The sequence below is a fragment of the Bos javanicus genome, chromosome 6, assembly GCF_032452875.1.
Source record: "Bos javanicus breed banteng chromosome 6, ARS-OSU_banteng_1.0, whole genome shotgun sequence".
NCBI classification, from domain to species: domain Eukaryota; kingdom Metazoa; phylum Chordata; class Mammalia; order Artiodactyla; family Bovidae; genus Bos; species Bos javanicus.
Window position 1 is genome coordinate 102060431 of NC_083873.1, and position 13174 is coordinate 102073604.

Below are 13174 nucleotides of genomic sequence, written 5' to 3' on the forward strand. Positions count from 1 at the left end.
GGCTGGGTGGCATCACTGACTCGATGGATGTGAGTTTGAGAGAACTCCAGGAGTTGGTGATGGACAGGGAGGCCTGGCGTGCTGCAACTCATGGGGTCACAAAGAGTGGGACACGACTGAGCTACTGAACTGAACTGTGCTAAGTCACGTCCGACTCTTTGAGACCCTATGGACTGTAGCCTGCCAGGCTGATTGTGGGATTCTCCAGGCAAGAATACTAGAGTGGGTTGCCCTGCCCTCCTCCAGGGGATCTTCCCAACTCAGGGATAGAACCCATGTCTCTTACATCTCCTGCACTGGCAGGCAGATTCCTTACCACCAGCATCACCTGGGAAGCTCAAAGTCAGGGGAAATAAGACAAATGGCAGGGCCTCCCAGGTGGCACCTATGGTAAAAGAAACTGCCTGCCAATGCAGGAGTCGTCAGAGACATGGATTTGACTCCTGGGTAGGGAAGATCCCCTGCAGGAGGGCATGGCAACCCACTCCAGTATTCTTGCCTGGAGAATCCCACGGACAGAGGAACCTGATGGGCTACATTCCGTAAGGTTGCAAAGAGTTGGCCACGACTGAAGCGCCTTGGGATGGATGCAAGGTAAATGGAAATGAGATATCCTTCAGGTCAACAAAATACTTTATCTTTAAAATTGCTAGGAAAATTATACAATCTGTTTACGAATGTACAAACTGTCTATAGACATGAATACTGCTGCTCTACTGATTAATTGAGGCACAGGAAACATCATACAACACAAACCAGGGATAAAGCAAGAGTTTGTTCACTTTAACACTAGCCCTCGAAAGTCAGAGAATGTTTTAATATTCACTATTTAGGTTCTCAGAGCAACCTGCCTCGCATGTAGTACATGCCTAACCTGTGGTACAGATGGCTGAGAGACTGAGGCTTACTTTACCTCCCACCCCACCAAGGAGAAGGAGAGGAGACCCTTTGCATGGCTAAGGTCAGCTGCAGAGAAAGCAAGGGTCCTCAGCACTTGATCAAGCCAGCAGGTCAACCATCATTCCTCCCCATACTATGAATCACCAATGTTTCCATTTAATTAAGTACCCTGCCTATAAAATAATCTGCCTGTGATGACTTTGACATTTTCTATCAAAATAACAGTTGTGAGAGCCAGATGGTAAAGAAGGCATAGTGCCGAAGAATCGATGCTTTTGAACCGTGGTGCTGGAGAAGACTCTTGAGAGAGAGAGAGAGCAAAGAGATCAAACCAGTCCATCTTAAAGGAAATCAACCCTGAATACTCATCAGAAGGATGCTGAAGCTCCAATACTTTGGTCACCTGCTGCAAACTCCATTGGAAAAGACCCTGATGCTGAGAAAGACTGAAGGCAGAAGGAGAAGAGGGAACCAGAGGATGAGATAGCTGGATGGCATCAGCGATGCAATGGACATGAACTTGAGCAAACTCCAAAAGATGGTGAGGGACAGGCAGGCCTGGAGTGCTGCAGTCCATGGGGTCACAAAGAGTTGGACACCACTGGGTGGCTGAACAACAATCAGAAGAATGCTTATACTTCCAGAAAAGCAGCAATCATTATACTTCAGTGATATTAAAAATACTCCTTCTGGGAACTTTCCTGATGGTTCAGTGGTTATGACTCCATGCTTCTAATGCAGGGGGCCCGGGTTCAAGCTCTGGTCAGGGAACTAAGATCCCACATGCCATGAGGCATGGCGAAAACAATACTCCTTCTATACTCTCAATCATTGCCAGTAAAAATGCAAAATGGTGCAAAACCTGGAAGGAGTTTGGCAACATCTAGCAAAACTTTGGCCACCTGCAAAGAGCTGACTCATTGGAAAAGACCCTGATGCTGGGAAAGATTGAGGGCAAGAGGAGAAGGGGACAGAGGATGAGATGGTTGGATGGCATCACTGACTCAACGGACATGAGTTTAAACAAACTCCGGGAAATAGTGAAGCACAGAGAAGTCTGGCGTGCTGTAGTTCATGGGGTTGCAAAGAGTTGGATACAACTTAGCAACTGAATAACAACAGCAAGCAAAATTACACATGTGTTTACCCTTTGATTCAACAATCCCCCACCTGGGAATCTAACCCAAAGATGCACCGTCAAATATTTGGCTCACTGATGACCCTTTAAGAAAACTAGGGTTAGGTAATTCACAAGTATTTGTATATATCATCCTTCTCCTCTCTGTTTATATTTAAACATTCCTGTTTCATGGTTGCTTGTTCATTGAATAAAGGCTTATTCTTTTTTCTTTTTAGAGCAATCACACAATACAACTTACTCTGTAGCTTGGTTGCTTTTGCGTTCTTTTCCACTTAATATCACAGTCATTTTCAGGACAATAGATATAAGAAACTCATTTTTTTTTTCAAAAGAACTTCAACATAAATATGCCAAAATTTCCTCAATTACTCCATTAATGATGAAAAATTGCTTTGAGTTTTCTTCTGTTATAAACAATGTTATAATAAGCATTCTTACACATATTTCACTTGAATAATTCTTTTCCTTCTGTAGAATAGATTCTCCAAAGTTGAATCGCTATGTCAAAAGCCTGTTTTTCATTTTAATAGATACTACCAGATTACCTTCAAAAAATTTTATTATATTTCACTATCTTCCCTACACTGGAGGTGATCCCTTTTACTTCCCATGAGAACACTGAATAATGCATCTCACTCTTCTTTTGTTATACATCTGATTCTGTACGAGGTTGTGCTTTCCAATGTTTACTAGCCTCTTGGAAACGCCCTCACAACAGCCTTGCTTGTCTGATTTTTCTTTTCTCAACTTGCAGGAGCTATTTTAAAAGTAGGGTTGTTGGTGTTCAGTCACTAAGCCATGTTCGACTCTTTGTGACCCCATGGACTGCAGTACATCAGGCTTCCTGGTCCTACTCTATTTCCCTGAGTTTGCCCAGATTCATGTCCATTGAGTCAGCGATGCTGTCTAACCATCTCATCCTCTGCTGCCCTCTTCTCCTTTTGCCTTCAATCTTTCCCAGCATAACTCTTTCAATGAGTTGGCTCTTTGCATCAGGTGGCCAAAGTACTGGAGCTTCAGCTTCAGCATCAGTCTTTCCAATGAATATTCAGAGTTGATTTCATATCATCAAATGTAATACAAACATTTTTCCAAGCGTATATTTTAACTATGCTTATGACTTCTGCCACAATAAATAATGAACACAGAGGTAGTCAAATCTGTCCATTTTCCCCCCCCCTGGCTTCTGAGTTCCCTGTTTCATTAGAGATCCCCCCTTCTCCTGAGGTTTTTCAAATATTGCCCCCACTTTTTACTTTTTCATAGGTTTATATTTTACATTTATGTTTTCAGCTCATCTAAAATTTATATTTTATATTGTATAAGGTATGAAACTGATCTATTGTCTTCTTTTATTTACTTGGCTGTGCTGGGTCTTAGTCACAGCCCTCGGGATCTTTGCCCTAGGGCCCGTTTGCCACAACAAGCCAGCACAGTGAGAAGCCTGTGCTCTGCAATTAGAGTAGCCCCACTTGCCGCAACTAGAGAAAAACCTCTGCAGCAATGAAGACCCAGCACAGCCTAAATAAACTAATAAAATAAAATACAAAAACAATGAATGTTTGAGTTGGGCAAAGTATTCTTCCTAACTGAAGAGCAAATTAAGGAAGAAAAGCAGTTTGCCAGAGCTTTCAAATCTCTGTATCCATGAAAAGGGTGTCTGGGACACTTCCTAATTCCTAGTCTATGACAGTGCTTCATTTCTGGCTCCTCATACCATCACATGCTGAAAGGAAGTCGATACTACATCGCTTTGATCTTGAACTTCTGGAGAACTAGCATAGCATTTTCCACCTGTATGGCTTTGGATCAAATCCCAGAAAGGTAGGGTTTCCCAGGGGGTGTGGTGGGTAAACAATCTGTCTGTAAGGCAGGAGACACAGGTTCCATCCCTGGGTCAGGAAGATCCCCTGGAGGAGGGAATGGCAACCCACTCCAGCACTTTTGCCTGGAGAATCCCATGGACCGAGGAGCCTGGTGGGCTACAGTCCATGGCGTCGCAGAGTCAGACACGACTGAAGAGCCTGAGCATGACGCACGCACCAAAAATGTAGGATTAATGACTGTGGGAAGCAAACTGTGAGATTCTATCAGACTCATTCTGTACCCTTGATCACACAGGTGACGATTTCCACCCTTTACACAACTCATGCCCATCACACGCACAGTAATGGTCAAGGATGGATGGCCATCCGTGACCCTGGTGCTCTGCCAACAATTACAAATACCAACAAAGCTTGGAAAAGCACACAGCAAGTGTGCATGAATGCGATGGACAGTCACACCTTTTGCTTTACTGCCATGAAATTCCAGTGCAGCATAAACAGAGGATGTGGCCAACTGGGTCTCTCAGCTACTCACCGAGGAAAACTGTTGGCAAAATCTGACTGCAGTATAACAAGAATCTGCTTGCACTAAGCAGAACAGCATCACCGTCCACAAACCATTATAGAGAATAATGAGACAGACTCGACAGGTCTGGACAAACAGGTAAACCCTGAACCTCCTTTAAAACATGGAAATTACATATCTGTGCATTATACTAAAGTGTAGTGTCCATGGGTATACTATTTTGCAATGGGTTTAAATTATTCAATGGTTTTTAGCTTGAAACCAATAAACTCTGGAACGCTGACACTCAAAACTGTGAAAAAATACATTTGCTCTCCCACTGAAAAAAAAAAAAAACACATAAAATTATCTAGCTAGCCAGATGGACATGGAATATACTATAAGATCAGATCAATAGACTTGGCCCTAGAGATAGGTTCCAAGCCAGGTTTTTCATCCCCAAATATAAACATTACTCGTGTCTGCTGCTCCTCAGGAAGAGTAATCAGCATTTATTGAGTACCACATGCTAAGTATCAGACTTCATTACATACATTTCCCTCTTTTCATCTATAAAACAATTCTATGTGTGGGTATTATTTTCATTAGGAAAAAAAATACTAAAGTATGTAGAGTTATAGACAGAAACTTACACTAAGTCACATGGATTCAGTCTCAGTTCTGTCTCTCTCCTCTTCAGTTCTCCACCAGGCCCTGTTAAGCAGACCTGAAGAATCTGAAGTCCTATTTTCAGGGTCTCTGCTGAAGGATCAAGAACTTCTTTAAAGTCAAAATTGGCCGCTGACTCTCTCAGGCTCTACCACCATGAGTGCCCAGAATTCTTTCTTTGCTGCTAAGGACAAAAACACGTCCTCAGGGAAGGACAGATTTCCTACATCAAAAGTTATCAAACTAGAGTTCCCAGGTAGCCTAGTGGCTAGGATCCCAGGCTCTTGATGCCAGGAGCCAGATTCAGTCCCCGGTTGGGGAACAGATCCTGTAATATCCTGAATGTACTTAACGCCACTGCCTGTACACTTAAAACGGTAACTGCTATGTTATCTATGTTTACCACAATGGAAAAAAGGACCTCATATGACACGAATTTACCTACGAAACAGAAGCCAAGTCACAGACACAGAGAACAGACCTGTGGCTGCCAAGGGGGAGGCAGCAGGGAAGGGCCGGATTGGGAGTTAGGGATTAGCTGATGCAAACTATTATATATAGAATGGGTCACCAAGGTTCTACTGTATAGAAAGGGAACTATATTCAATATCCTGCAATAAACTACAATGAAAAGAAAAGAAAAAAGGACCTCAGAGAGTCTAACCCATTACTTTCACAAATGAGGAAACAATCCAGAAAGGCAAATTGCTCAAAGACACAGGACCTAAAACACAGACCTCTGACACAGTGCTCTTTTGCCTAACCTATATAATAATAATAATAACTTTATATTTATACATATATATGTGTGTGTGTGTGTGTGTGTGTATTGCCTCATTCAATCCAGGCAACAACCAGTGAGGTAGCTTATGTTTTTCCCTATTTTAGAAGTGGGCTTCCCTGATGAAATTAAAGCATACAAAATTTACATGACCTGCCAAGATGACCAAGTTAGTAAGTGACTAGGACTTCAAGCTCCCAACGTGGGGGGCCCAGATTCAGTCCCGGGTTGGAGAAATGGAAGAAAAGTTATGACCAACATAGACAGCATATTAAAAAGCAAAGACATTACTTTGCCAACAAAGGTACATCTAGTCAAGGCTATGGGTTTTCCAGTGGTCATGTATGGATATAAGAGTTGGACTATAAAGAAAGCTGAGTGCCGAAGAATTGATGCTTTTGAACTGTGGTGTTGGAGAAGACTCTTGAGAGTCCCTTGGACTGCAAGGAGATCCAACCAGTCCATCCTAATGGAGATCAGTCCTGGGTGTTCATTGGTAGGACTGATGTTGAAGCTGAAACTCCAGTTCTTTGGCCACCTGATGCAAAGAGCTGACTCATTTGAAAAGACCCTGATGCTGGGAAAGATTGAGGGCAGGAGGAGAAGGGGACGACAGAGGATGAGCTGGTTGGATGGCATCACCGACTCAATGGACATTGAGTTTACCCAGAGTTTGGGTAAACTCTGGGAGTTGGTGATGGACAGGGAGGCCTGGAGTGCTGCGGTTCATGGGGTCACAGAGTCAGACACGACTGAGCTACTGAACTGAACTGGAGAAATGGATCCCAAATGCTGCAACTAAAGATTCCACGTGCTGCAAAAGGACCAGGCACAGCTAAATAAATAAATTTTAAAAAATTTTTTTATGTGTGGGATATGTTTAAAGAACAATTAGTAGTCCATTCTTACTACAGACCAGCTATGCTTAAGGGGTTAATGGGAAATAAACCTACAGAAGTCCATTAGACTTGAATTAGGTTCTATTCAATTTAGCAGGTGTTGAAAAGCCTTTATATGTATATATTCCTTTTCTCCTCACAATACCACAAAGGAACTACTATGATTTCTAGTTATAAAAAAGAGGTCCCAAGTCAGGATATAAAGACAAGCAGTCAAATCTCAGAGCCTATCTTAACCACTTACTACAAAACCACGATGGAGGCATGAGTACATTCTTAACATATCTTAACCACTTACTACAAAACCATGATGGAAGGCAGAGAGTACATTGTGAAGGTGCTGCAACTGGCCAAGAAAGGAACTGTGGGGCCTGAATAGACATGATGACAGTGGAGAGATGGGAAGCCAAGCTCTGCGTGACGCCAAGAGGCTGGGCTACAGTACGAGCCACAGGACTGAACGGAGGAAGAGAAGCATGGACAGAGTCACAGGGGACTGCCAAGATGATGAGCCCAGGTGACTGGGAAGAGGACTGCGGTCAGCATCAGACACTCAAGAATACAGAAACTCAGTTGTGTCTGACTCTGCAACCTCCCGGACTTCGGCCACCAGGCTCCTCTGTCCACGGACTTCTCCAGACAAGAAGACTGGAAGGTGTAGCCATGCTCTTCTCCAAAGGATCTTCCCAACCGAGGGATCAAACCTGGGTCTCCTTCATTGCAGATGGATTCTTTACCATCTGAGCTACCAGATGCTAGACTAAATGCTCTTAGATTTCATCCAGTATGAAAAACAGAATTCCTATCAATGATTGTCTACTGAGTTTTGTTAAAAGTTATTTTTGTTGGTAGTCAAGTAAGAAAAGCAATGAACTTGGATACTGTTTCAGTCAATAATACTGAGCTTCCAGTTTATAATTTTTACAGAAAATTAAGATTTCTTACTCTTGTATCTATAAGCTTTTGAAAATCTAGTATTTAGTCCCCATTTAAAAATTTCATTTCTTTGAATTTAATTTTTTTTTACTTGATTTTTGTTTTGTTTTTTTGTTTGTGAGGCTTGAAATCAAAATTTTATAAGAAAAAGGGGAAAGTAGCTAATATTTACTGTGTACCTACTATGTCCCTGGCACTCTGCATATATATTTCCTGCTTAAAATACAGTCTCATGGGGAATAGGTAATTTTAACCCCATTTTACAAATGAGGCTTATAGGTTAATTTGACCGAAGTTAAAAGCTAATTAAGCAAAGTAAAATGAGCTTTACATTTTACAGACTTCCTATTATTGGTGCTTTTATTATAATGTTGGCTAATAAGAGATGAAGATAAATGTTCTCTTTCCCAGAGGTATTTAAGAACACTGTTTAAAGATGTATGCTCCTACCTAAATGTCCATCAACAGAGGAATGGATAAAGAAGATGTGGTACATATATACTATGGAATACTGCTGCTGCTGCTAAGTCACTTCAGTCGCGTCCGACTCTGTGCGACCCCAGAGACGGCAGCCCACCAGGCTCCCCCGTCCCTGGGATTCTCCAGGCAAGAACACTGGAGTGGGTTGCCATTTCCTTCTCCAGTGCATGAAAGTGAAAAGTGAAAGGGAAGTCGCTCAGTCGTGTCTGACTCTTAGCGACCCCATGGACTGCAGCCTACTAGGCTCCTCCGTCCATGGGATTTTCCAGGCAAGAGTACTACTCAGCCACAAAAAGGAACAAAATTGTGCCATTTGCAGAGAGATGGATGGACCTAGAGACAGTCACACAGAGTGAAGTAAGTTGGAAAGAGAAAAAACAAATACCGTATTAACACATATGTGGAGTTTAGCAAAATAGTACAGGTGAAAGTGCAGTCGCTCAGTCGTGTCCGACGCTTCGCGACCCCACGGACTGCAGCCACCAGGCTCCTCCATCCATGCGATTTTCCAGGCAAGAGTACTGGAGTGGGGCGCCACTGCCTTCTCTGAGTATAGGTGAACATGTTTGCAAAGCAGACATAGAGACACAGATGTAGCAAACAAAGGTACAGACACCAAGCAGGAAAGAAGGGGGTTTAGGACGGATTGGGAGATTGGGATTAATATACACTACGATGTATAAAATAGATAACTAAAGAGAATGAACTGTAGAGCACAGGGAACACTACTCAATGCTCTAAATGACCTAAAGTGCTCTAAGTGGCCTAAATGGGAAGGAAATTCGAAAAAGTGGTGATTTAGGTAAACATATAGCTGACTCACTTTGCTGTACAGCAGAAACTAACACAACATTGTAAAGGAACTATACTTCAATAAAAAAATATTTTTAAAGATTTATGCTCATACTCAGAAGATCTAGTTGTGCTAATAAATAGCATTGAAGAAAGTGCCCAAATTGCAGACTGATGAGAAACAGCTGTGACTTTAAATCTGAATTTTGCCATATTCAATGTGTAGCATTTGGCAATCTACTTAACCAATCTGAGACACAATTTTCTCAGCCATAAAATTCAGAATTATAAACGGTCATTTACAAGGTTGTTTTGAGGGCCAAAAAAGAAGAGAAAGACCATGCGTGAAAGCATCAGTCCTGTGCCTGTTCAGGGTACTTAATAAATACGTGTCCTTTTTCTTGCCCAAAACTTGCAGTCCCTGGAAGTTATCACTGTTATATAAACTTTGTGTAAAGAATATTTATCATTTTCCAATTATTATGTTAATGTCAGCTTTATTGAATTTCAATTAGCAGTGCACATTGAGGGGGGAGGGTTTAAATGAGCGAGGCAAGTGATTCATTTTAAATCTTTGATAAGTGGGTAACTAAAAACATAACCATATGAAAATTAATTATTGGTCTGCTTGGCATGAACCCATTAAAATTTATAGGTGAAATAAGTTCCATATGCTAAACATTGAGCACATGCAGGAAACTAGAAACCCATAGCTGCAGCTGACTCACTAACGTCAACTCCCAGCAAAGTCACCACCTGATTCATTCATTCATTGTATACTAAATTTCAACTAAATGGCATACATACCGAACAAAGATTTAAATTTGTAAGTAGGTCTTTCCCGGGGCAAAAGGTGAAACAGCTTGTTCATAAGTAAGCAAAGATTCTAGAACGACCACTGCTTTGTAGCCCTTTCATTTTTATAATTGTGATTCCATCCTTTCCTCAAATGCCCTTTTTTTCCCCTCATCGGAACAAGTACTCCAAAATATATGTGATTAATTCATTTTCATTAAAATGTAAATGAATGATAAAGCCTGATGTCTCCCCACGGGTTTTCAGCTACACTGTAACTGGGATCAGGGTCATTGACCAAAATGAAAGGAATGAGATTCTAGTAGTGAATGCTAAGCATCTGCAAAGCCACAAAAAAGCTTTAGTCATAAAAGTCTTTGTGTTACTCCGCAAGTCAACTCAACAGGCCTCTTAAAGCAGGATACCCCTGAAGCACCCTTATCCAATCCCCCAAAATACTGATCTCATAAAGTAGGTGCTCATTAGGGTCACGAGGCCCTCATTCTGCTTGTGTGGACACCACCATCACCCCCACTACAATAGCAACCAACTATCCTTAGCTTCCTGGGAGTCTGAGCCTATTGTGAAATTAGGACTGTTGTTAAAGCCATCAGTGTGGGTGAGAATGAGTTCACACCTAGGAAGGGCCACTGGGTGAGGTGGAGACATGACTTCACTACTGTGTATGAGCCCAGCCCCTTTACTCTGAAAAGAATAACTCAGAAAAGTTGCCAGTAAAACAGAGGACAGTCACAGCAAAGTTAATTTTAAGTTCAAAAAGGAAAGTCCTGGGGACTTCCCTGGTGGTTTAAGGGCTTAGACTCCCCACTTCCACTGCAGGGGGTATGGGTTCCATCTCAGGTCCGGGAACTAAGATCCCACATGCTGTGTGGTGTGGCCAAAAATCAAGGGGGTAAAAAAGATGAAAGTCCTTCTGGGACTGAACAAGTCTCTGTAAAATGTTTCCCACTGGAAACTCTATCTAGATTGGCAGAGTGTTTAACACAACCGTGCAAGCCTCCAACACCCACCAACACCCACCCCAGGCAGGGGAAGACAGCTGAGCTTCCCTCATGTAACTTACCTGAGATCCATATCTCCATCCACCCAGAAGGTGAAAATGTTTGAGACAGTTCCCCCTGGGCAACACCCCATGATGAGGACAGCTATAGCTTGGAGTGGCTTCAGGGAGAAGCTGATGATCAGGAGGTAGGCGATGAGAGGCATGAGCCCAAACTGGCAGAGCATTCCCACAGCGATGCCCCAGGGTCTCCTGATGTGTCCCCAGAGCTTCTGGACCTCCACAGAGCATCCCAAGGAGAACATCAGCAGGCCGATCATCAGGGCCGACACCACTGTGAATACGAGGTCCAGGTTCCCGAACGCCTTCAGCCCCTCCGGCAGCTCCTCCTCTGAACTGTTGGCCGGGCAGGCCAAGCCGCTGGAACAATTTGCTCTCATCTCCTTATCTCCGTAAGGCAGCATCACAAATGAACCTCCTGCTGTAATGCCTGGGCAGGTCTATCCTGTTGTATTTTTAATAATGTCACCAAGTCACACGTGGAGGATCATTCCAGGAGCCAAGGGCCAGCCAGGTGATTCATCCTAATTTGGTCAATTTATTCACAAGTGGTATTATAAAAGTAATTATCATGGCCAAGAAACATAATAAACTGTGGAAAGGAAGGCTTTCCACATTTACGGATACTTACCGGTGAACATTCACGTGAAATGAGACAAGCAAACTGACTGTCAAGTGGAGCAACCGGTGTGCTGTCAGCAATCACGCTGGGTTCCAGGAAAGCAGGCTGGTTGGCAAGACATAATTCCTCCAGATTCAGTGGGGATTTCCAAGAGCCAGGATGCAATGTTTTGCAGAGAGAAAGGCTAACTCTGGGGGAAAAGAAAAAAAACAAAGGCAGCTAAGCCAAAGCCACACCTCGTAGCATGAGCAAAATACTTCAGCCTAGAGAATTCTATGAGGAGCATAGAGGAGCCTGGCGGGCTACAGTCCATGGAGTCACAAAGAGGTGGACACAACAGAGTGACTAACACTTTCACTTGCTGTTGAAGAAATTAAAACAAAAGAAGGCCAGTTTAAGAAATGTCAGGAGGGAATAAGGATCATTTCAAGAGAGCTTTGGAATTAGTCACTTTTTCTTCTTTCTGTTTCTACTAGAATGCGTGTCTAAAACCAATGGTTAAACGCCGCTGAGAGTAATACGGTGTTAAGCACCCGGTGGGTCTCGTGAAACATGTGGAAACTCATTTCTGATCTGAACCCAAAATAATTCAAGGGAAATGTCACTCTCCTTCAGAGAATAGAGTCGGCTTTGAGAAGCCCCACCCCTGGGTCTTGAGGTGAGGTCTGGGAATTCAGCAATGAAATGTGATAAAGAGCTTGTCTGGGGAAGGCTCGAGACAAGAGTCCGAGGTCAGCCTGTGACCGCAACGGCCTGGGGCCTCTCTGTGTGTCTTAACCACACAATCACATGTTTTGTTGGCAAAACCAGGCGAGAAAAGAACGGTCCCATGAAACTAAGGCTCCAAAACAGCAGACACCACACCCTTTCTCACTGAAAGCAGGAAGTATATTTGTGGCACAGAGGCTGAGGACAGGGAACACTTTATAAATGGTCCCACGTGTCTTCAGAGTGACACTAGCTCTGCATTGTTTATTTCTAGATTAGCAAATTACTTTCCATGACAAAATGTTCTGGGCATGCTTGCTGTATACAAAAACAAGCTGAATACAAACGTGAAATGAAATCTATTTGCAGGAAGTATAAACTCACTCAGGCAACCTACACCCCAAAAGCAGCTCTGAAGGGAGAACCTTGCTGGAGGCCATTCACAGGTCTTGTTTTATGCCCAAGAACAAGCTAACATCTACAGCAAGCTTGGTGAGCTTGTCAGGAGACAACCCAGAACCATCTGCATTGTGTTTATTCAGAGTCAAGCAAAGAAATGGGCTTCCCTTGTGGCTCAGCTGGTAAAGAATCTGCCTGCAATGAGGGAGACCTGGGTTTGATCCCTGGGTTGGGAAGATCCCCTGGAAAAGGGAAAGGCTGCCCACTCCATTATTCTGGCCTGGAGAATTCCATGGACTGTATAGTCCATGGGATAGCAAAGAGTTGGACACGACTGAGTGACTTTCACTCACAAGCAGAGAAATGGATATTTAGGAGTGGGTTAGGTCTCTGGAAAGCTGGTGTTCTCAGCTGAAAGATGTTAAGGTGTGGTCAAGCTGAAGCGGAATGGAGGAAGGAAAGAATTAACATTTTTTTGAGGACCGACTAAGTGACAGGGGGTTTCCCAGGTGGCTCAATGGAAAGAATCCACCTGCCAAGCAGGAAATGCAAGTTCAATCCCTGGGTCAGGAAGATCCCCTGGAAGAGGAAATGGAAACCCACTCCAGTATTCTTGCCTGGGAAACCCCAAGGACAGAGG

General features: G+C 43.2%; 1 protein-coding gene across 2 annotated transcripts in view; it reads right to left on the reverse strand.

Annotated features, from left to right (window-relative positions):
• Positions 1-11221, reverse strand: part of SLC10A6 (solute carrier family 10 member 6) — a 30951-nt gene extending 19730 nt beyond the window's left edge. For both annotated transcript variants that reach the window (XM_061420733.1, XM_061420732.1), the window contains exon 1: positions 10809-11221. In XM_061420733.1, coding sequence (XP_061276717.1) covers positions 10809-11209 — 401 coding nt within the window. In that variant the 5' untranslated portion in view covers positions 11210-11221. The remainder of the gene's footprint in view (positions 1-10808) is intronic.
• Positions 11222-13174: the final 1953 nt, after the last annotated feature.